The sequence below is a fragment of the Triticum aestivum genome, chromosome 4A, assembly GCF_018294505.1.
Source record: "Triticum aestivum cultivar Chinese Spring chromosome 4A, IWGSC CS RefSeq v2.1, whole genome shotgun sequence".
Classification (NCBI taxonomy): domain Eukaryota; kingdom Viridiplantae; phylum Streptophyta; class Magnoliopsida; order Poales; family Poaceae; genus Triticum; species Triticum aestivum.
Window position 1 is genome coordinate 533,551,441 of NC_057803.1, and position 24,163 is coordinate 533,575,603.

Genomic DNA, 24,163 nt, shown 5'->3' on the forward strand with positions numbered 1-24,163 from the left:
TGATGCCACTGTTGGGGAACATAGTAATTTCAAAAAAAATCCTACGCACACGCAGGATCATGGTGATGCATAGCAACAAGAGGGGAGAGTGTTGTCTACGTACCCTCATAGACCGTTTGCGGAAGCGTTATATCAACGCGGTTGATGTAGTCGTACGTCTTCATGATCCAACCGATCCAAGTACTGAAAGCACGGCACCTCCGAGTTATGCACACGTTCGGCTCGGTGTCGTCCTCACCTTCTCGATCCAGCAAGAGGGGCGAAGTAGTAGATGAGTTCCGGCAGCACGACGGCGTGGTGACGGTGTTGGTGAAGAACAATCTCCACAGGGCTTCGCCTAAGCACTACAAAAACTATGACGGAGGATAAACTAGAGGGGATGGGGTAGCCGGCACACGGCTTGGTGTTTCTTGATGTGTCTTGGGTGCTAGCCCTACCCCTTCTATTTATATGTTGAGCCCTGGGGTCGAAACTTGAAGTAAAATCCTCCACAAAGTCGGTTTCACCTGAAAGGCAAGAGTCCTTCTCGGACTCCAGGGCCAGACGCCGGAGTTCCCGGCGTCTGCCCCCTGGACTCCGCAAAACTTCCTTTTGCACTTTCCAAAAACCTTGTGGGCTTTCCCCTTTGGCCCAAATAAAGTGTTCTCGTACCCAAACATTTCGGGAAACATCCGGAACCCCTTCCGGTGAATTCCGGAACCCTTCCAGAGTCCAAACACTATTATCCCATATATCAATCTTTATCTCTGGACCATTCCGGAGTTCCTCATCATGTCCGTGATCTTATCCGAAACTCCGAACAACATTCGGTCACCAACATACATAACTCATAGTACTATATCGTCAATGAACGTTAAGCGTGCGGACCCTACAGGTTCGAGAACTATGTAGACATGACCGAGACACCTCTCTGGTCAATAACCAATAGCGGGACCTAGATGCCCATATTGGCTTCTACATATTCTACGAAGATCTTTATCGGTCAGACCGCATAACAACATACGATGTTCCCTTTGTCATCGGTATGTTACTTGCCCGAGATTCGATCGTCGGTTCTCAATACCTAGTTCAATCTCGTTACCGGCAAGTCTCTTTACTCGTTCCGTAATACATCATCCCGCAACTAACTCATTAGTTGCAATGCTTGCAAGGCTTATAGTGATGTGCATTACCGAGTGGGCCCAGAGATACCTCTCCGACAATCGGAGTGACAAATCCTAATCTCGAAATACGCCAACCCAACAAGTACCTTCGGAGACACCTGTAGAGCACCTTTATAATCACCCAGTTACGTTGTGACGTTTGGTGGCACACAAAGTGTTCCTCCGGTAAACGGGAGTTGCATAATCTCATAGTCATAGGAACATGTATAAGTCATGAAGAAAGCAATAGCAACAAACTAAACGATCAAGTGCTAAGCTAACGGAATGAGTCAAGTCAATCACATCATTCTCCTAATGATGTGATCCCGTTAATCAAATGACAACTCATGTCTATGGTTAGGAAACTTAACCATCTTTGATCAACGAGCTAGTCAAGTAGATGCATACTAGTGACACTCTGTTTGTCTATGTATTCACACATGTATTATGTTTCCGGTTAATACAATTTTAGCATGAATAATAAACATTTATCATGAAATAAGTAAATAAATAATAACTTTATTATTGCCTCTAGGGCATATTTACTTCACTCTCCGCCTTCAGGAACGCTGTGACACAAATGTTTCTTCGGTGTAATAAGGGACAGGCTCAGTCTGTATCTCTTTTCTTCAGGAACACTTTTGAGTGACCGTAGATCTCCTTTGTGATCCTCTTCTTCCTCACCCCCTTAGGGCATGTACAATGGTGGCATATGGATACAGATGCCCCATGATAAAAAGTTGCTTGAGGCATCTATATTGATTTTTTCTCCCCAGCGCAAGCTACTACTAGTGGGCCTCATCAAATAATATAAAATAGACTCTCACTACATATGCATCCCTACTCTCCACTCTAAAATTTTCAGCTTTATGCACTGGACCACACTTTTTCTTCCCAAGCACCAGCCTCCTACCGAGAATCCCGCTACACCATCTGAACCTATTTTTTCCCGATATCCAATCCTATATGGCCTGCGAGGCATCACCCTAGGGCTATGCATTGGCCATGCCCTTACTCCCCATGAAACTTTCTACAATACTTTTGAACTTTTGATATGAAATGTTCAGGTTGGTCTAAGTTCCACCATGGTTACAGTGAAAGAAGAACAATTTTTTTATGCATAAAGAAGAACAATTTGAAAAGTGAAACTTACGCCACAAGCACATGTCATGCAAATATCCCCCTACGGCCGTGCTAAATAATACTTCTGGAGTATTTTCAAATTTTGAATGCCTCACAAATAGTGTCTAGTTGGGGAGTATGCTGGCTATTAATTACTCTAGATCTTCCCAACTCAAAGCAAAAAAAAAATTGGGTTTTCTATTTCTATGCCCCTCTTCACTTAGTCCTCCTTAGTTTTGCCCAAGCACACTTATTTTGCTCACTTATCCCCTCCACCGCGCACCCACCCTCACCAATGCCCAAACGGGGGTTTGTCGTTGGTCAAGGTAGTTGACTGTTAGCCTACGCTGTTACTGACAAATGGGGCACACCATGCTAGGTGGCGCTCTCACAATCAGCGGTGTGCGTGCATCCACATACATGAGTAGTTACATCACGGTTACGTCGGTGCTTTCACACACGGGCAGTATGCACGGCGTGGTTTCCCATGCAAGGAGCCGTGTCGCTGGCATTCCCGGCAGGCATCTATTAATGCATTTTATAGCCGCGTGGGGGCGCACCGGCGTGCACCCACTCTTGTTCCAATCCCCTCCCCTTGCCGCCCCACAGCCTTCACCACCGTGCACCTCTAGCAAACCCTAGCCACCTCCACCAAACCCTGGCCGCCTCCCCTTCCAGCAGCCGCAACAATGTCCAGGCAGAATGGACGTTGTGCGTATGTCATTCCCGGCCTGCCACGCGCCCTCCGGATCGAAGAAGCGTTGCTCCTCGCCCGCTGTGGCGTCATGGTGTCGCTGGACACACGCCTCCCAGCCAGATGGCACCTGAGCGCTAGGGGGCTCCTGGTGGAGCATGTCCCCACCGTCGGCACGCCGGCCATGTCACGCGCAATACATAACTTTCGGCAAAGCCTGCCGCTGGTGGAGTGGTCGAAGCAGCGCTACACGCTCGGCAGCCAGCGGTGGCCAGAGATCCCGGTGGAGGAGAACGGGGGCCGCATCCAGCACTTCGATGGCTGGTACCCATCGCCATCGCAGCACAACATCGACGAGAGGTACGCCTTCTAGGAAGGGTGTGCCTTCCCCGATGTCATGGCCATGTGCCGCGTCCAGCTCGGTCTGCAAACAGGCGACTGGGTTTCATAGTCGTGGGCCACCGCTCGATCCACGACGGGGGCCACACCCACAACCGGAGGAGGCAGTGCCGGTGCCAGCAGCAGCAGGGGCCTTCGCGTGCCCAAGCCGGAGCTAGCGACGCTAGGGACGAGCTTGCGCGGCCTCCTGCTCATGCCCAAGCCGGAGCTAGGGACGAGGTCGCGCGGGCCCATGCGCATGCCCAAGCCTGATCCCAGGACGAGCTTGCGCGGCCCCCTGCGTGTTTCCAAGTCGGAGCTGGAGCCGCCGCTGCTAGCGGAGTATAGGGGGGCGGTGGACAGTGAATCCGGCGGCCCTGTAGACCTGTTGGGGCTACTTTTGGTGCTGCGCGAATCGACAAAGGCGCCGCAACGCCACCCTAATGACCCAGTGGACTCGTTGGGGCTGCGACAGGCAGTCGTGGCCTCGGTGTCTCACGTCACCATTGACCTTGTGAGTGATGACAACGACGACAAGGACGAGAAGAAGGACAACGATGACGACGAGGACTACTTCAGCGGGAGCAGCGGCTCTGACATGGACGACAATGATCAGTAGCTTTGTTTAGGATGTTTGTACAAATTTTAAACTTTAAATGAAATTTGTGTTGTTTGAATGTCCAATTTGAATGTTTGTATCTATGCATGTTTGAATGTCCAATTTATGCCCTGTTTGCTTGTGTGTGACTAGTGGTCACCCAAATTTCATGAAGATGCAAAAAAATGGGCGTTTTCAATTGAAAAGTCTCAATTTTGTGAAGATTTTTTCCAGACTTGTTGTATTGCAAGTTTGATATTTTTTCCCATAAACTAGTGCACATAAGATGGCTCAGTGCAAAGGCATTTGAATTTTTGAGCCTTTTTCATTTTCTTTTTTTTCAAATCGGGGTCAAACTCGCAATGTTGACCATTTGTACAAAACGGCTTGGAATTCCCACTTTCCTTGTCCCAAGTTCATCCATCACCAATATTGTACCATAAAATGATTTTCCAAAAAAATCAGGAGCAATCTACATCACACTTGTAGTGCAAATTTGGGCCTTTTCTGATAATTCACTAAAATTCAACTAAATTCATGGAATATAGCAATATTAATCTGAAATTGTTGAAACCTGGTCAATGGCCATCCAATGTGGCCTAATTGTGATGAAAAATGAAATGGAACAAATTTCTAAATTATTTGAGGCACTTCCTTCATAAACAAATGTCATTTCCAGGGCTTGGAAATTGGAGAATTTATTTTTATTACAAAATAATTACAAATTCCTATTAAACATTGTCCAGAATGGTAACACCAGTAGTTGTGCCAAATTTGGGCATGTTATCATGGATTTTGCCATGTATGTGGCAATTTCCATATGCATATGCCTTGAAAATCCACACAAGTCCAATCTGGATAGTCAATTTTGTGAAGATTTTTTCCAGAATTGTTGCATTGCAAGTTTAATGTTTTTCCCATAAACTAGTGCACATAAGATGGCTTAGTGCAAAGGCATTTGAATTTGTGAGCCTTTTTTCATTTTTTTTGTTTTTTTCAAACTGGAGTCAAACTTGCAGTGCTGACCATTCATACAAAATGGTTTGGAATTCCTACTTGGCTTGTCCCAAGTTCATCGACCACCAATATTGTACCATAAAATGATTTTTCAAAAATTTCAGGAGCAATCTACATCACACTTGTAGTGCAAATTTGGGCCTTTTCTAATAATTCACTAAAACTCAACTAAATGCATGAAATATAGCAATATTACACTGAAATTGGTGAAACCCGGTCAATGGTCATCCAATGTAGCATGTTTTTGATGAGAAATGAAATGGAATAGATTTCTAAATTATTTGAAGTACTTCCTTTGCAAACAAATGTCATTTCCTAAGCTTGGAAATTGGAAATTTCATTTTTTTATTACAAAATAATTGCAAATTCCTATGAAACATTGTCCATAATGATAACACCAATAGTTGTGCCAAATTTGGGCATGTTATCATGGATTTTGCCATGTATGTGGCCATTTCCATGTGCATATGCCTTAAAAATCCACACAAGTCCAATCCAAATATAGTCCATTTTCTGAAGTTTTTTTCCAGACTTGTTGTATTGCAGTTTAATATTTTTCCCACAAACTAGTGCACATAAGATGGCTCAGTGCAAAGGCATTTGAATTTTCGAGCCATTTTCATTTTGTTTGTTTTTTCTCAAACTGGTGGCAAACTTGTAGTGTTGACCATTCATACAAGATGGTTTTGAATTCCTACTTGCCTTGTCCCAGGTTCATCCACCGCCAATATTGTACCATAAAATGATTTTTCAAGAATTTCAGGAGCAATCTACATCACACTTGTAGTGCAAATTTGGGCCTTTTCTGATAATTCAATAAAACTCAACTAAATGCATGGAATATAGCAATATTACTCTAAAATTGCTGAAACCTGGTCGGTGCCCATCCAATGTGGCATGCTTTTGATGAAAAAATGAAATGAAACAATTTTCTAAATTATTTGAGGCACTTCCTTTACAAACAAATGTCATTTCTAGGGCTTGGAAATTAGAAAATTGATTTTTTATTACAAAAAAATGTAAATTCCGATGAAACATTGTCCACAATGTGGCCTGCTTTTGATGAAAAATAAAATGAAACAAAATTCAAAATTATTTGAGGCTCTTCCTTCACAAACAAATGATTATTGAGGACTAATCTAATTTCTGTGGCCTACTTTTGTTACTTTGCTTGTCCCAAGTTCATTCACCAAACCAATATTTAGTACTAAACTAATTTGGTTGACTAAAGTGCATCCGTCACACCAAATGGCTTGAACAAAACTATTAACACCCCAATGGTATACTGCATATAGTGAGTAAACGGTTTGTTTTATGCTTCACTTCGTTTAGTGCATAAAATGGTGAGGACTGATTCGAAAGTCATGTACACATACTTGGTCGGTTGGCTCTTGCGCCTCTCTTTGAGCGTCTAGTCTCGGATTCGAGTTCTCATCCTGGCTTAATAAACCACCTCTTTTTCGGGTTGGCGCTCTCCACTAACAAAGGTGTCCCACAAGCCAGTGACTGCGCCCATCACCTATGACCGTGAAGCCACTGACAAAGGTGTCCCACGCGCCAATAACTGTGACCACCACCTACGACCGTGCAGCCACTGACAGAGGTGTCCTAGAAGTCAGAATACGCGCCCACCATCTACGAGCGCGCAACCGCTGACAGAGGTGTCCCACAAGTCAGTATATGCGCCCATCATCTATAAGAGGACAGCCGTTGACAGGGGTGTCCCACGCGTCAGAAACCACGTTTGGGCTTTTGCGAGGGTGAGTCGTACGGTGAAGGGAAACGTGAGAACTGCCATAGAGCGTGGGCAAAACTGAGAAGAACTAAACGAAGAAGGCACGGAACTAGAAATCCCAAAAAAGTTACTCGAAATCTTCTGCAATTGCAGTGTGTCCACACAATCGATTTTGTTTTAGTACAAGCATGCGGGTGATATACATACATATACAGGGACAAAAAAGACATTGGAGATATAAAATTGCCCTTAAACGAAAAAACAAACATGTGCATATGTACAGGTGATAAATTTAGGAGCTCTCTACAGTTGACCATCTCCGTCTTCATCTCTCCCTCGTCAGCTTTGATTTGTTAGTCCAAACTACTTCGTGACACCCTTCTCTGCATACTCTGCCCCAAAGATCTGAGGCCGGTCAGCAGGATTATTGTCCTCGCTCACCAGGATTCAGTTCCTAAAAATGCTAATTATCCGCACGGGTGCTCACGTTCTTCCTCGACGATTTGCAGAGCTCTGCCCTTGTTCCCAAAAATGTTGCGAGTATGTATCCTCTCCGTCTGGTTCATTCGTCATGCTATTATATCGTGAACCTCTTGAGGTCGACCACCATGACGGTGATGTCATCCCTGCTCCCTCTACACCGCGCCATGTCCACGAGCTCCTTGAAGCACCCCGTGGAGTCCCGGCCGGCGCGGCTCCTGGAGACGGCGTCCACCGCCTCCTGGTTGGACACCTTGTTCCAGAGGCCGTCGGAGGCGAGGACGAGGAACTCGCAGCCGGCGGTGAGGGGAAGCCTCCGGATCTCCGGCTCTGGGATCACCCAGCGCTTGAGGTCGGCGTCGCCGAACGCCCGCGACACGGCCAGGCAGTCCTGCACCCTCCACACGCCGTTGCTGCCGCAGCTCACGTAGCCACCCTGAACGAATTTTGGCTGTCAATCAGCTGCCTTTCTTCTCTATGATCGGTGTGACGTTGCGTGCATGCATGAATATATATGTGCACATTTGCGTACCGAGTTCTCGATGCGGGACCTCTCGTCCTCCCTCGCGGCGGTGTGGTCGGAGGTCACGGCAGTCGCCACACCGCCGCGGCACATGACGGCGCGGCAGTCGCCGAGGTTCGCCACGTAGATGTCGCCGTCCTTGACCAGCGCCGTTGCGGCACATGAGCCACCTCTCAGGCCCTGCGTTCACGAGGGACAAACAAAGAGTTAAATCCCTGCAACTCATCATTAACATTTCTACTAGAAAAAAGAAGATACGTTTTTGTCCTCCCAGTTGTTCCTAGTTACAAGTTCCATTTTAACCCCAAATTCAGACACTTTGACCCTTACTTTCAGCGTCAAACGGATTTGAACTCTGAACTGAAAACATTGGTAACATTAACATAGCTGTCAAACGTAGCAATCGCCAGTCACCAGAGGCGACACCTGGGCACCTGGGACACGGCGAAGGGAGCACTCGTACAATCTAAGCCAGCATCTTTCTCTGTCGCAATCATAGCAACGAACAAACCCTAATGGAGTAGTAGTGGACATCGATCGCCATTGTCGGCATGCAACACGCATCGCACAAACAGGAGGAGTCTGCATGTGTTGACGCGTTCAACTCGGCCGGAAGAGACCTGGTAAAAACAAAAGTACACACCTGCTTCACGAGCTCGCTGTCGGTGGCCAAGTAGGCGGCTCTGATGGCCGCCGTGACAGCATCCGTCGACCCCGACGACGGTTCTGTTCCCTGCGCCTCCTCCGTCGTCGTGGCCAGCACAGCAGCGACCACGTTCTTGCCGAGGTGGTCGGAGACGAAGTCCACCGCTGCGCGGCCGCCGTGTCCGTCGTACACACCGTAGAATGCCTGCAAATGCGAAAGCATTTTGTTATTCCCTTGTTGGGCGGCGCGCGTACATCTTTATTGCCTAGGTCATGTGTGCCCTGACCGAGTCAGTTCAACAAGATAAGGGCACTTATTCCAAATCATAATTAGTGGCACGTTCAGCACATGCATAAGTCAACGCCCCCCTATACTGCTTGCACCCGTAAAAACGATCAAATTATTCCTGAAAAAAGTTCATATTTTGAGGAACTTTACCCCTTAGACAGTTTTTATGAAGGACAAATTGTGTATTTTATTTTAAATTTCTGAAAAAAACAAGCATATGTATGTTGCGGTGAGTACACAAATTTAAGTTTTCGTAAACAAGCATAACTAACCATGCATGATCTATGAAAATCAAACAACCAATGGGCTACTTTTTCACGCTAAATGATCATATGAAAACGTTGGGGTGACCCATGGCTCAATCTTAGAAATATTTAGTTAGATAGCCAATAGATCACTGTTATCTCATCTGTTTTTCTACATGCAAGTGCCCTAAAGTATGAGTTCTCATAGGTGACTTACAAATAGTTATTTCTCGTTGCCGGAGATATAGAATAACTATTTAACTTTGTATACTAGCCATGAATGGTCGTATTTTCTTAATTTATTTCGCAAAAAAAGAATGGTTGTATTTTCTTAAAAAAATATTAAGTACATCCATATAATTGAGGCCATAACTAGCATATACGATATTTATCGGATTTTGAAAAACTTTCAAAAGAGATTTTGTCCTTCCAAAACTCAGCTCATGTTAAAGTGCACCGCCTTACTATGATACAGTACTAATTTAGGAGACTTTGTGAGCCCCCAAATAATAAGGGACAAAGGCAAGCTAAGACCATATATAGTTTAGGATACATTTGAAAATCGTCATTTAGAGATGAGTAGATGACACGAAGGACATGGGAATTAAAATCGGTTTTGCTAGTATATATTTTTCAAGGAAAAATGTAGGCATGATGATGATTCACCCGAAGTCTGAAGAGAAGATATCGATCAATGAGAAAAGAATTTTACCAGCTGGGAATCTGCTCCAAGTTTCTGAGCGATCACACCATATGCATCCTCCATTGCATGCCTGGCCCCTCTCCTGCTCGCCAGCCAAAACCCTTCCCCCTCCACCTCCACCTCGGCCTCCTTCTCGGCCACAACGGTCCCCCAGCCAGCCGCCACCTCGACGGCCTCAGGGGCGACGGGTATGACCAGCATCGACGGCCTCTTCCTCGCCCCCCGCGCCGCCTTCTTCGCGGGCTCGACCTGCTGCGCGGCGCCACCGCCGCCGTTGCACGCCGCAAAGGCGTCCACCGCCGGCGCAATCAGCAGCTGCTCCCTGGCCTCCCTCTGGTCACGCTCACGCAGCGCGTCCCCTACGGCGACGCTGAGAGCCGGGTGCGCCTTCCTCCGCATGGAGAGCGGCGCGGACGACGCAGGGGAGGTCGTGGCGGGCAGGGAGACCGGCGGGGAGCAGAGGACGGATGCCATGGCCTTGCGGAGGGCGCGGGCGAGGCGGGCGAAGGCAGCGACCACGGAGCAGAGGAACTGGACGGTGTACAACAGCATCGCCGGCAGGGTGGGAGATGGACGGAGGCGGCAGAGGCAGTTGGACGGACCAGCTAGCGATGGCTAATTCTGGGAGGAGATCGATGAGAGGCTGCCACTAGCTGGCCGGAGTTAGGTTTTTATATATACAACATGGGAGAGAGAGGGTGACGAGGAGGAGGGGCAAAGAGAAGAGAAGGGGTCCTTGATGCTGACCGGTCAATGGAGTGACCAAATCACCTTGGCTAGGCTGGCCTGCCACATGCGGTTTAATACAATTCCGGCCTGGTTTTACGTGATCCCAATGGCGCATCCAGTTGTTGACTAGTGAGGAGCCGAGCGAGCCCCCCGGAGATTTGACAGCTCCGGCAATTGCTCGCTTAATTTACAAGACGAGGGCTCATTTGCTTCAAAGGAATTCTATAGAATTTCCAGAGAATTGCAATCCTATGGGAAAGGGTTTCCCCGCTTTGTATTACAAAACAACCAATCGATACAGCCAACGATAGGTGTTGGGACGGAAGCAGCACAGACACGCTCAAAAGAAACGAGAGAGAAAATATAAAAGAAACAAATGCCGACAACGACGGATCGACAAAAACACGAAGAAGCCCCGCGACCATTGCGTCCACCGGAGATCTCCCACCAAGCTCCTAGACTCTGAAGCGCCGGTACTAATCAACACCTTCAAGAAGGGACGCGACGATGCTGACGCTGCTGCAAAGGGTTTCCCCCGGTACGCGACGAGGAGAGAAGAAGGGTATCCTCGGACGCCCTTCAGGAAGGTCCGGCAGCACCCTCAGGCGCCACCGCGTCGGTGTCGGCCAGGCCGACAGGGATTTCTCCCGATCCCAACCTTCACCTTGGGCGCTCCGAAGCCCGCCACCGAAACCGACAACCATCATGCACCACGCTGGTCTTGAAGCTTCTCACGCCGTCTCACCACGGCACCACGAAGAGAGGTCTGCACACCGAAGAAGAGGAGCCGGGACAGAGGCGGCAGCATCGTCAGCACACGGGAGGGCTCAACCTCCACCATCAACGACGGTAGCCGACCGGACGCAATAGTAGGAGCACACTAGGCCCGTGGGCCCACAGGCCCGGCCGGGCCACCCAAGGCCCATAAAGCTCCCGCCTTCGCGCTGCAGCAAGCACGCCGACGGCGACGCCGCCCGGGTCTGAGCTGCTCCACGTCCGCAACACGTAGAAGACAACGAAGCCACGCCGGTAGCCGACCCGCTCGGACCCAGATGAGACCCGCAGGGCTTAGATCTGGGCTGGGGCGCGCCGCCGGCCACCCCGCACAACCAAGCTGCCCCGCCGCCAAGGAGCAGCGCCTCCCTCACATCTGTCGCCGGCCACCGCCGCCGGGTTGCCGGACCGCCGCCTAGCCGAGCAACACCGCCGCCGCCCCCCGCCCCGGGCAGGGAGGACGCACGCGCGGGGAGAGAAGATCCCACCGCCGCCGACACCACCCGGGCCAGAGCCGGGGGCGCCCGCCGGCGGCGGCGGGGAGGGACGACGCGAGGTGGAGGACGAGGGAGCAGGCGCGCTGGCCGCCCTGGCCGCCTCCCGGGAAGGCAGCGCGAGGGCGGAAAGGGGGGGAAGGGAAGAGCGGGGGGGACCCGGATCTGGTCGCGCGTTGGCTAGGCTCGCCGAATCCGGTCGGGATCGGGCGAGGGAGGTGGTGGCGGCGACGAGGGTTAGGAGCGGGGGGGCGGGCCCCACTGAATTTCTTGTTCGAGGATTGCAATCCTTAGGGATTTTTTTTATGTTGGTCCTTTTATTCAGGCCTTCTTTGGTTTATAGGATAGGAATTTCATAGAAGTAGGAAAATCATAAGAAATGGGATGCCATGTATCTCAATTTTTACAGAGAAAGACATGTCATTTGACGCATGGGATAGGAATATTTTCATTGAGTCTATGTTAATGTTTTTTTCTTTAAAATGTGAAGGATTGGTTCCTATCCTACATAGAAATGGAAATCTACTCCTACAAACCAATTCATAGGAATTTTTCATATCCTATTAATTATTTTGGTACAAACTCACTCTTCTAACATTCAAATGAACAAAAATAGTTGTAAGGGCATCTCCAACGCAAAACATCGCATGAACTTTCCTATTTGTCCATGGACGCGTCCGGGCGTCCGCGGAAACCCACAATTTGTTCGGATAATTCAACTGTTTGCCGAAAAAGGGTTTCCCCCCGCTTTGCATACAAAGCAACCAACCGAATCATACAGGGATAGGTGCTGGGGCGGAAGCAGCACAGACACGCCCAAAAGAAACGACAGAGAAAGAACAAAGAAACAAATGCCGACAACGGCGGATCAACAAAAACGAAGAAGCCTCGCGACCACTGCGCCCACCAGGATCTACCACTAGGCTCCAAGACTTCCGGAGCGCCGGCACCTATCAACACCTCCAAGAAGGATCGCGACGATGAAGACGCTACTGCCAAGGGTTTCCCCCGGTACACGACGAGGTGAGAGGAAGGGTAGCCCCCGATGCCCTCCCAGAAGGTCAGGTGGCGCCCATAGGCATCACCGCGCCGGTGTCGGACACGCCGACAGGGGTTTCCCCCGATCCCAACCTGCACCTCGGGAGCTCCGGATCCAGTCACCAGACCAACCACTACCCTACGCCAACGCGGACATGAGGTCCCCACGCCGTCTCACCACGGCACCGCAAAGTGAGGACAGCGCGGCGAAGAATCAGAGCCGGGACTAGGGCATCAGCATAGTCAGCACGCGGGAGGGCCCCACCTCCACTGTCCGCGACGGTAGCTGTCCGGACGCAATAGCAGGAGCACACCAGGCCCGTGAGCCCACAGGCCCGGCCGAGCCCTCATGGGCCCGTAAAGCTCCCGTCTTCGCGCTGCTGCCGGCACATCGTCGGCGCCGACGCCCCACATCCGAGCCGCTCCTCCTCACTGCGCCACAGACAACGAGGCCACGCCGGGGAGCCGGCCCGCTAGGACCCAGATGGGGCCCTCCGGGCCCAGATCTGGGCCGGGGTCGCGACGACGGCCACCCAGCACCACCACGCCGCCAAGGAGCGGCGCCGACACCACGCCTGCCGCCGGCCGCCGCTGCAGGGCAGCCGGACCGCAATCACGCCGAGCTGCACCGCTGTAACACCCCGGATATAACTTTCCCTATTTGTACTCCAATTCTTGCCGTTTCCGGCGTTAAGTTATATTTATTTCCTCGGGTTCGGGTTTTGTCTCCGTGTGTTGTTATCGTTGTCATGCATCTCATATCATGTCATCATGGGCATTGCATTTGCATACGTGCTCGTCTCAGGCATTCGAGCATTTTTTCCGTTGTCCGTTTTGCATTCCGGCGCTTCGTTCTCCTCCGGTGGTCATTTCTAGCCTTCTTTCATGTGTGGGGATTAAACATTTCTGGATTGGACCGAGACTTGCCAAGCGGCCTTGGTTTATTACCGGTAGACCGCCTGTCAAGTTTCGTATCATTTGGACTTCATTTGATACTCCAACGGATAACCGAGGGACCGAAAAGGCCTCGTGTGTGTTGCAGCCCAACACCCCTCCAATTTGGCCCAAAACCCACCTAACTCTGCTCCATCATCTAGATCGTTCGATCACGATTGCGTGGCCGAAAACCGCACCTCATTTGGACTCTCCTAGCTCCCTCTATGCCTATATATAGACCTCCTCCTTTAAATTCGCGGTTCCACTCTTCCCCCTAACCCTAGATCCATCCACCGCCGCCGCCGGATGTGTCCGGGACGGACCGGACGCGTCCACTCCGCCGCGCCTAGCCTCTCCCGCGCCGCCACGTGGCCACAGCCACCGTCCCCGCCGCCGCGGCCCGCCAGGCCCAGGGAGGGCCCCCGCGGCCCGAGCCGCCGCGCCGCCACCTCCCGGCCGGCGCGCCGCCGCCTCCCGGCCGCCGCCTCGCCCGGCCGCCGCCGCCTCCGCCGGCCCCGGCCCGGCCTCTCCTCTCCACTCCGGTGACGTCGGCGACGAACTCCGGCATGAACAGTGCGCGCCGGCCCCGCCTCGGATTCCGCGCCGGTCAAACCCTAGATCTGGGGTTGTTTTTTTTACTAAGTCCCTGATATTCTCAGTCCATATGCACATGTTCGTATCCCCGTAACTTTGCATCCGTAGCTCTGATTCATGCATATAGCATATCAAAATGTTCATCTCAGAGAGTACATCATTTCATTCCATTGCATCATTTTCATTTGAGCTCATCTTGATGCCCGAAATGCTGTTAGAAGAGGGCTACTTGAGTTAATTGTCAGATCTGCTACTCCGTTTAGCACTTTTGTCATTTTTGCCATGATTAATGTGTGCATGCTATGCCCATGAGTTCTACATATGTTTTGTTAAGGGTTTTGTCATCTTTCCAGAGGTGCAACCCATGTATTTTTGTGATGTGTGTAGTGACTTATGCAAGCTTGCAAAGTGGTGCACTTGATAATTCTGTTTTCAGGGACTTAGTGATTTCACTAAGTCCTGGAGCTGTTTATCTCATGATGCCATATGTTCTTGTTATTTCCTAGTGATCCGTGCCTTTTTTGAGGATGATCAGTAAGGATGTTTTGTTAATATTGTAGTGCTCTATCCATCCGTATATTTGTTTGCATTTATGGAGCACCCTAGCTTGAGTCAGTCGAGCTCTACTTTTGCTACTTCGTGAATCTGGGCAGATTGTCAACTTGTTTGCAATTTTGCCGATGTTGTTGTAGTTGATCCGTGCTTGCTATGCCATTGTTCTTGCCATGTCTATCTTGCATTTTGTGTCTTCTTGATGTGTGTATGCTTGTATTGCCATGACTTGCACTGTAGTGAGTGCATCGAGCTCGTAAACATGCCTACTTGGGTTATATTTCAGCATGTGCCAGTTTTCACCAAGTCTGAAAACTGATTATGTTTTTGCTATGTTCACGTGCTTGCAATTGTATTTTATGATCCCTTTTGGCTCAAGGTCACTAAGGGAGTTTTGTTAAGCTCTTTGAGTAGCTCCATGCCATGCTTTACTTTGCCATGTTCAGGTCCTGTAGCATATAGTTTTCATGCTCCAAAGAGGGCTACCTGATCTGAAATTTCAGACAAGTGTTAATTTCACTAAGTCTGAGATCTGTTTGTCATATGCATTTTTTCCATGCTTTTTTGAACCTGTTAATGGATGAATTGGCCGTAGCTCAGTGCTAGACTTTTGTTAAGCATCTTGTGTGCATCCCTGCCATGTATTTTGTTGTCATGTTTGGGTGCTGTAGCATGTTCATCTCATTGCATTTAGATGCCTACTTGCTGTAAATCGCAGACCGGTGTCATTTTTGAATCGCTTGCCATTTCCAAACCGTAACTCCGATTCTGGCGTTCTTTATATCGTTTTCAAGCGATTTCATCTCATCTTTCCAGTGGCTCCCTTGGATTTCCAAGTTGAGGTCAGGTTCATGTATTTCCTGTCATATCTTGCGTTTTGCATCCCGCATCGCATCCCGCATAGCATATCATCATTGCATCATATCGCTTGATCCTTGCACGTGGTTGATTGTATCCTTGTTGCTTGTTTTTCTTGTTTGAGTAGAGCCGGGAGACGAGTTCGCTAACGAGGAGCCCGTTGAGTTTTCTTTTGAGGATCCAGTCAACTCTGGCAACTGTGCAAGCAAGATGATCATACCCTCGAAATCACTACTATCTTTGCTATGCTAGTTTGCTCGCTCTTTTGCTATGCCAATGCTACGATGCCTACCACTTGCTTGCAAGCCTCCCATTTTGCCATGTCAAACCTCTAACCCACCTTGTCCTAGCAAACCGTTGATTGGCTATGTTATCGCTTTGCTTAGCCCTTCTTATAGCGTTGCTAGTTGCAGGTGAAGATTGAAGGCCGTTCCTTGTTGGAACATTTATTTACTTGTTGGGATATCATTATATTGCTATGTTATCTTAATGCATCTATATACTTGGTAAAGGGTGGAAGGCTCGGCCTCTCGCCTAGTGTTTTGTTCCACTCTTGCCGCCCTAGTTTCCGTCATATCGGTGTTATGTTCCCGGATTTTTGCGTTCCTTACGCGGTTGGGTTATAATGGGAACCCCTTGATATTTCGCCTTGATTAAAGCTTTTCCAGCAATGCCCAACCTTGGTTTTACCATTTGCCACCTAGCCTTTTCTTTCCCTTGGGTTCTGCAGACTCAAGGGTCATCATTATTTTAACCCCCCCCCCCCGGGCCAGTGCTCCTCTGAGTGTTGGTCCACCTATCAGCTACCGGTGGCCACCATGGGCAACTTTGGCTGGCCTACCCGTACCTAGGACAATCTGAGTGTGCCCTGAGAAAGAGATATGTGCAGCTCCTATCGGGATTTGTAGGCACATTCGGGCGGTGTTGCTGGTCTTGTTTTAACCTGTCGAAGTGTCTTGAATTACCGAGATACCGAGTCTGATCGGAACGTCTTGGTAGGAGGTCTATTCCTTCGTTGACCGTGAGAGCTTGTCATGGGCTAAGTTGGGACTCCCCTGCAGGGATTTGAACTTTCGAAAGCCGTGCCCACGGTTATGGGCACATGGGAATTTGTTAATGTCCGGTTGTAGATAACTTGAACCTTAACTTAATTAAAATGAATCAACTGAGTGTGTTACCGTGATGGCCTCTTCTCGGCGGAGTCCGGGAAGTGGACACGGTGTTGGAGTAATGTTTGCGCGGGTTGTTCTCTAGTTTCTCGCTCGCGCTTTGCCTCCTCTTCTCGCTCTCTTTTGCGAATAAGTTAGCCACCATATATGCTAGTCACTTGCTGCAGCTCCACCTATATTTACCTTGCCTTACCTATAAGCTTAAATAGTCTTAATCGCGAGGGTGCGAGATTGCTGAGTCCCTGTGGCTCACAGATTACTATTACACCAGATGCAGGGCCTGATGATTCCGCTCCAGGAGACGCGTACGAGCTCAAGTGGGAGTTCGACGAAGACTCTCAACGTTATTATGTTTCCTTTCCCGATGATCAGTAGTGGTGCCCAGTTGGGGGTGAACGGGACCGTTGTCGCATGTTGGGTTCTCTTTTATTTTGGCGCCGTAGTCGGGCCATGAGTGTTTGGATGATGTAATGTTATTTATGCACTTGATTGATGTGGCGAGTGTAAGCCAACTATGTTATCTCCCCTTTATTATTTATATTACATGGGATGTTGTGAAGATTGCCTAACTTGCGACATATGCCTTCAATGCGATTATGCCTCTAAATCGTGCCTCGACACGTGGGAGATATAGTCGCATCGAGGGTGTTACAACCGCCGCCGCCTCCCTGCCCCGGGAAGGGAGCACGCGCGCGGGAAAGGAAGGCCCGCCGCCGGGGAAAAGGGGGAGGAGGGGGGCCATGGAAGAGGGGCACGAGCTCCGCCCCGGCCACCTCCCGAGGAGGCAGCGCGAGGCAGGTCTGGATGGGGGAGAGGGAAGGGAGGAAGGGGGCGGAGGAGGGGCGCGGGGCCGGCGGCCGGCGGTGGCGGGAGGAGGGGAGGGGAACCGTAGTCGCCTAGTCGCGGGAGCCCTGCTTCAAGGAAGGGCACTTAGGTTGTTCTGCCGTTTGTGCAACGGAGAGAGGAGAAAGAATGGGAAGGGAGAAAAAAGTTGGTTTGTGGTGTGGTCAGAGTGGTTCTATGCTAAGCCGGCGGTGTCCTGGACATGTCAGACTCCCCTGCTTTGTCGATTTGGGGTCGAAATGAGGAAATTTGGACGCTGGCAGAGGGATGCAGGCAGACAGGTCCGCATTTTCGCAAACGTTTGCGACACCTAGAAACTCGTACTAATCATTTTGCTTTAGTTTCCATGTGTTCTTCAATTTTGCTCAGATGTGGATGATGTCTGTTTGCATGCCTATCTGGATATTAAGGACAGTATAACCGCACCTAATCCCTGCCTTCACAGTGATTTGGATTTTCGGCCGTCCATTTTATTGATCTGGGAGTTTTTGGCCGTCGGATTTCGTCTGAAAGCCAATCTGTTCCGCATCTGTCTAATACTGGCCCGTCTGTCCTGTGGGCCGCTACTCTGGAAGCCGAAACGAAGTTCTCTGGTACATTGGGCCGTCGGCCAAATAGCGACCAGGTCCAGTTCGCTGGGTTGCCGTTTCCGCCACGCCCCTCCCCTGTATCCCACCGTCGGTCCTCATCCCCACCCCCGGCGGCGCTCTAGATGAAGATCGGCGGCAGGTATTCCTACGGTGGCCGCGCCCAGTAGGATCCATGGCGGCACAGGTATGCTCCCCGTCCTCCTTCTCCTATATTTTCTCCTCCGCGTATGACCCTCGTCCGCCGCGTCCCACGCACCTACGCTGCGGCGGGATCCATGACGGCGCCCAGCGGGATCCACACCGGCGCGACCACCATAGCCCAGCCCCATCCACCGTTGCCCCCCCCCTCCTCCCAGGCCAAGGCCAGCCCTTCTCCCCCTTCCTATTTTCTATAGAACAAAAGGGATGTTGATGTGTGACTGATCCACGCCATCTGCTGTAGAACAAAAAGGATGGTGTGATCACAATTTTGTATGAAGAAATGCCCATTCCTTCTGATCACAAGTAAGCTTTGTTTAATTTTTGATCTATTGCTTTGTATTGTGAGTTTATTAGTTATAGAGTTGGGTGTTGATTTACCTCATGCCAGCACACCAGGCAAACGACTATGTTTCTTGATGATGCTTCTATATTACTACCAACTGAGGACATCTGTAATATCTTGATCTTCTCTGTGCAGAACAAAATCCAAGACTGGAGGTTGTTTCTCACATGTCGAGTAGGCATGCCAGGTAAGAATGATAACATGCAACATTTTAAAGTCACACACAGTAGTATTGTTCCGGTGCTATCAATTTTAACTTGTTTTCCAATTGCGGTGACATGCTTCTTGGGCAGATCCGTGTATGGTCCCTGCTCTCAGATGGAGAGAAATTTGACCTCTGCTTTGTTCATTATCAATAAAACCAGACCAGCTCTTAGATTCGTAGTTTTGAGTGTAAACCCATTCATTTGTCTTTGTCAATGTCTCTATGATGTTACTTAACTATATCGCCTTGTCATTATCAATTCCTCAAGAAGACTACATGGATGATGCAAACGAAACGTGCTCACTGTAGGTACTGACTTTTTTACGGTAATGTGTCTGTTGAATATGTAAGTAAAATATTTCAAACATCTAATATGGTGTACCTATTTTTTTAATGTAAAATCTAATGGTGCTTAGATAGTTTGTATTTACTAATTAGTTTTTTAAGATAGATTAGTTTGACTACACGCTTCCTGAGGTATCTTCTGTTTTGGAATAATCATAGAAGATTATTTCTTTTGAAGCATATGTTGCGCATAGAACTGAAATCTTCTTATGTTCAAGTTGGGATTATTGACTGAAACTTAAGGAATTTTCAGATGATTGTGCACTAGCAGTTATTTTTATTTCTATAATCTCTTCATGAACACAAGCATAACTAATGCAGGACCACCATGCCCAAGTGGAGCATGCAGGTATGGCTGAGCTCCTTTTAGCATGTCTCCTCACCCTTGCAGGATATTGAGGCACACGATATCAGCTTCAGCTGGATAAAGTATGGTCAGAAGGATATTCGTGGCTCCAAGTACCCAAGGTAAGTGGTGCTTGTACGGTTTTACCGGAATCACCACGAAAGCTCTTTCTTTTGTGCTCGACCGTGTACAATGGGAGGCTGGCCCAAGCTCTCTCAAGGGTTACTACCAATGCAACCATGGAAATATGCAGGGATGCCTAGCACGCAGGCTAACAATGGGAGGCTGGCCCGCTCTCTCAAGCTAGCACCTATAATAATTGAATAGGGTTCACAAGGCTAAAATCAAAGGCCATTTTTTTCTTGAGAATTATGGCATATTTCTGTTTAGCTCTTACTGGCAACCAACATAGGATGTCCAAACCGAGCACGCAGAGAAGTCAGAGGATACAGGTGAGGATGGGATTGTGCAGGTGTAGGACATGGGTTTGGTCGACAATGGCTTCAGCTGGAGGAACTACAGCCAGAGACCAATTCTTGGGGAGAAGGAATAGTTTAAGAGATAGATCAAGAAGTGTTGGTGCACGCATGCATAATGTATGTATGTACTGAACAGATTTCGTAGGGTCCATGTAAATCAAACAATTTTGTTGTTGTGGGCTCACATGATGCATAAACCCAAGCTTTTAGAAGGAAAAGATCCCATGTGTTGCCTCTTCTACAAATATCATGTATTTATGTTAGTTATATTTCATTGTCTGGTGATAAAGTTAAGAATGACTGTTAGGTGGTATTGTTCAAAGTTGGCAGTTGGTGATTTTAATATTTTCTCTTCGTAATCAGTATGTAATGTTTTAACTTTTTCCTCCTGTGATCGCTTTTTAGGGCCCTCAAACTCCTCCGCCTATGGTCTCCTACCGCTGAGCCATCCTTTTTGAGAGCTTCACATCCTTCCACAAGGTTCCCCGGACCTGTTGTGAAAAATTGTGTCAAATATTTTGTTAAACCAGGGTGTCCGGTTCTGTCTAATTTCAAACAAGTATTTGGTTTGATAAAGATGGAAGTATTTAGAAGCCTAGATGAATTCTTTATTCATGTGTGTGAAAATTAGATTGCACTGCTTCCACGACCAGGCAAGAATGGGACAAATCACTTGCAAAAAAAATTTACTAGCAATAATAACATAAAAATACTTTCCATGTATTTACATGGTTCCTAATATATAGTGTCAAAATGGAAGGGCGCAACAACGCGCGCCTTCAACGATCTAGTGTTAGGGTAGAAGTAGTGACCAACGCTGGATGACTTTTTTTGTCCGGTCTGATCCAAACTAGGAGTAGGGATCTATGTCCTAACACATCACCTAGTGTTATGCACATATTTTTAGTATGTATTCTTTCATGTATACAATGGAGGATCTATGCCCTACCACATCCCCTAGTGTTATGCACATATGTTTAGTATGAAATATTCAAAACATCTTATTATAGGATATAAGATGTTTTGAATATTTCAATATAAATTATATATAAAATAAAATGAGTGAATAAACACGCCAAAACCTATCTATATAAACCCGATTAAAAAAGTTAAATCATTGTATATTTGTGAACGGAGAGATTACCCTATAATAAGTACCAAAATCAAAGCAAATACGTCTACGTTCCACACGTAGCCTGATGCACGGAGTCTAGAAGGGAAAAAGATGTGCGTGCAGGCGGCGTTGATAAAGTAAATGGTAACTAAACATAGTTGCCAAAAGAGGCAGTCCAACTTAGGTGGGAGAAGTACTCCCTTCATTCCAAAATATAGTGCGCCCGTACTTCCCGAGGTCTAACTTTATTAACGAGACCAACTGCGGCGGGAGAAAAAAATATATAATTAAAAATTTCTTTGAAATACGAATTCACTGATATAATTTTTGCTCCCGTCGCAATCGGTCTTGGTAGTTAAATTTACGGCCAAAGTTGAAATATGGAGATAGAGGAAGCACTACATTGTGGAATGGAGGGAGTAGTACGCAATCAATGCATGCAACTGGGCGACGGTTGGAATCGGAAAGGAGCCGCTGCTGCTCGCTTCGATCGGCCGGCCTGCAGGAGACCTTGTATACGTGCTTGGAACCTCCTTACCAACTCAACACCAGCTGCTGCTGCGTAGAATAGTTAGTTTCAACTTTACAAGAAAGTCTGACTTTGTATGAAGTCAACCAAATAGATTAAGTAGATTGTGCCGTCTTTATGACAGCAGGATCGGTTCACGGCAAGTGAGTTGACCCGGTGCGGTGTTGGAGATGTGCCATGTGTTGTTCTGGAAGCAATGAATGATTCCAGATCGAATGTGTTTACGAACATCATCTGTATTTGATTTCAACTACAACTTGTGGATACATATTAGAATACATGTTTTTTTTCAAGAATCACTTATTAGAATACATGTGATTCATATCATCCGCAATTGAGCTATGTGGCGTAGCACAGATGCGGGCGGTCGGCGTCACTGTGGGTCACAATGGGGCTGCTAGTGGGCCCGATATGAGCCCGCGGCATGGTGACACGGATCTGGATGGCGTGGTGCGCTAGGGCACCGGCCCCTGGAAGCGGCAACACCGCCTTCCCTGTTCTTCTGGCGGTGGAGGTGCTGTGGTGTGATGGGTGGCGGCGGATCGAGACCTTGCGCCCGGATCCGTTGGACGCAGGCCGTCGGTGTGCTGCGGCGGTCTGGTGCTGACTGCTCTAGTCGTGCGGGCGACAAAGTGGTAGCGAGTGGTGCAACGTTCTGGCTTTTGGGGTCCTCATTGCAATGGTTGCGGTGGTGCTGATGTCAACACATGTAGTTCACCTTGGTGATCATGAGGTGACTATGGCATCCTTCCATTTCTTTTGGTCTGGTTCGCCGCTACGGAATTCGAGCGGAGCCATGGCTCGGTCTCACAAGTTTCACGGCGGACCGGCTCCTACCCTGCTTTAGAGGTGGCAAGGCATAATTAAGGCTATGGGCAAAAGCCTTATTCTTCAATGGGGGTCGTTGCCAACGATGTTCCTTGGAGGGCATTGTCGAAAAGTACTTCCTCCCATTGGGTCATGGCGGTCGGAAGGGAAGTAGCATTTGGAGGTTGTTGGCTTGGCCGGACCAATCCCAGGTTTCAATGGTGCAATCGTGCGTGGGTCTGGGTGAAAGCCTTTTCATCGACAGGGGTCGATGTCGGGGACAGTGGCGTCTTAGGCGATGTTACCTTCTTGAAGGCGTCTATGAAGATCTTGCTTGCAATTGCTTCGGGGTGAGGTCATGTTAGGTGGTGGTGGTCTGTTTGGGGTGGCTTCGACAATTTTCTTTTCTTTTGTTTCCTGTTGTTCAATGGTTTTTGGCCTAGTTTTCCTTATAAACCGGTCAACTATGTATTTATTTCATCTTTTAATGAGATCGGCAGAGCTCTTGCCTTGCTCATCAGAAAAGAAAACAATCGAGCTATACGGGGGTTTGTGGTTCAATCTCCGGAAATTGAACCAAAGCTATCCAAGGCATCTCACTTTGTAGGTCCATAGATACAAACCCACCATATTTGTTTGCCTCCCACAAGGACCACTTATCACCCATGTGGCTATTGGCTTGCTCATCTTGCACCGTGGGGGTTATGTTTAGAATTGTCTTTTTCCAGTTAGTTTTGCATCTATAAATGGCTATATGACCAATAGAATACATATCAACATATGTATGTGTGTATGTAGGTTTAGTCAATTTGTTAGTATGTATGGTTAGTGTGCCCCTATGAGTTTCCGTCATTATTATTCATGTTTGAAAACCGGCAGTATCCATATCAACTCCGACCACAAGGAAAGTTTGGTTTGAAATACATGATTGTACTTTGAAAAGAAGGTTAAACCTCGGCCTCTGCATTATAGAATGGTTTCCACGATGCACACGGCCATGGTTTGAAATTCAGTATGAGCAGTTCTATATGTGTGATCTCTAATTTCACATTTGGCAGAGCACGATGCCGGAATCATGCAAGATCAGTGGCGGAGCTTAGTGTAGACCAACAGGGGCCATGGCCCCCCCTTATTTTTTGCATCCATTGAAGAATAGGCTACATTATGAGCCTAATTAGTGTTTGAACTACAAATTAGCCCCTCCTTCCCTATTAACTTGGTTCCTTTTCACTAATGGCCCCCTCTTGAATTACTCTCAAGCTCCGCCACTGTGCAAGATGCTAGAATCGACACATTCTCTGTTGAGATGTTCTAGAAACCCACCACGGAGAACTGCACGGCAGGCTGCAGGCTGGGTAGTCTCGGCATGCAGAAAGAAGCATTAAACCCACCACTTGACACTACGAAAGCATTAAACCGGACGGCATGCAGAACTCGTCTGGGCTGGGTAGTCTCGGCAGGCCGGCGAGGGAAGCGGGCTGACGCGGTCGCGCCTCCCCTCTCCTCTACTGCTGCTTTCGTACGACGCCGTCCGCACGTGATGCGACGTGATCTGCATGCCTCCACCCAAGACACTTCCATGTAGTACATATACAAATACTTATAAATAATCCGACGGCGACGTCATGCATGATAACGAAAGGGTA

General features: G+C 48.5%; 1 protein-coding gene across 1 annotated transcript; it reads right to left on the reverse strand.

Moving 5' to 3' along the window:
* Positions 1–6,919: 6,919 nt before the first annotated feature.
* Positions 6,920–10,307, reverse strand: LOC123082217 (probable protein phosphatase 2C 74). The gene is made up of 4 exons (XM_044504591.1): positions 9,581–10,307; positions 8,333–8,539; positions 7,699–7,869; positions 6,920–7,602 (listed from the first exon to the last, which is right to left on the reverse strand). Exons 1-4 carry the CDS (start codon positions 10,121–10,123, stop codon positions 7,264–7,266), a joined length of 1,260 nt encoding a protein of 419 aa, XP_044360526.1. The 5' UTR covers positions 10,124–10,307; the 3' UTR covers positions 6,920–7,263.
* Between the last annotated feature and the right edge of the window lie 13,856 nt (positions 10,308–24,163).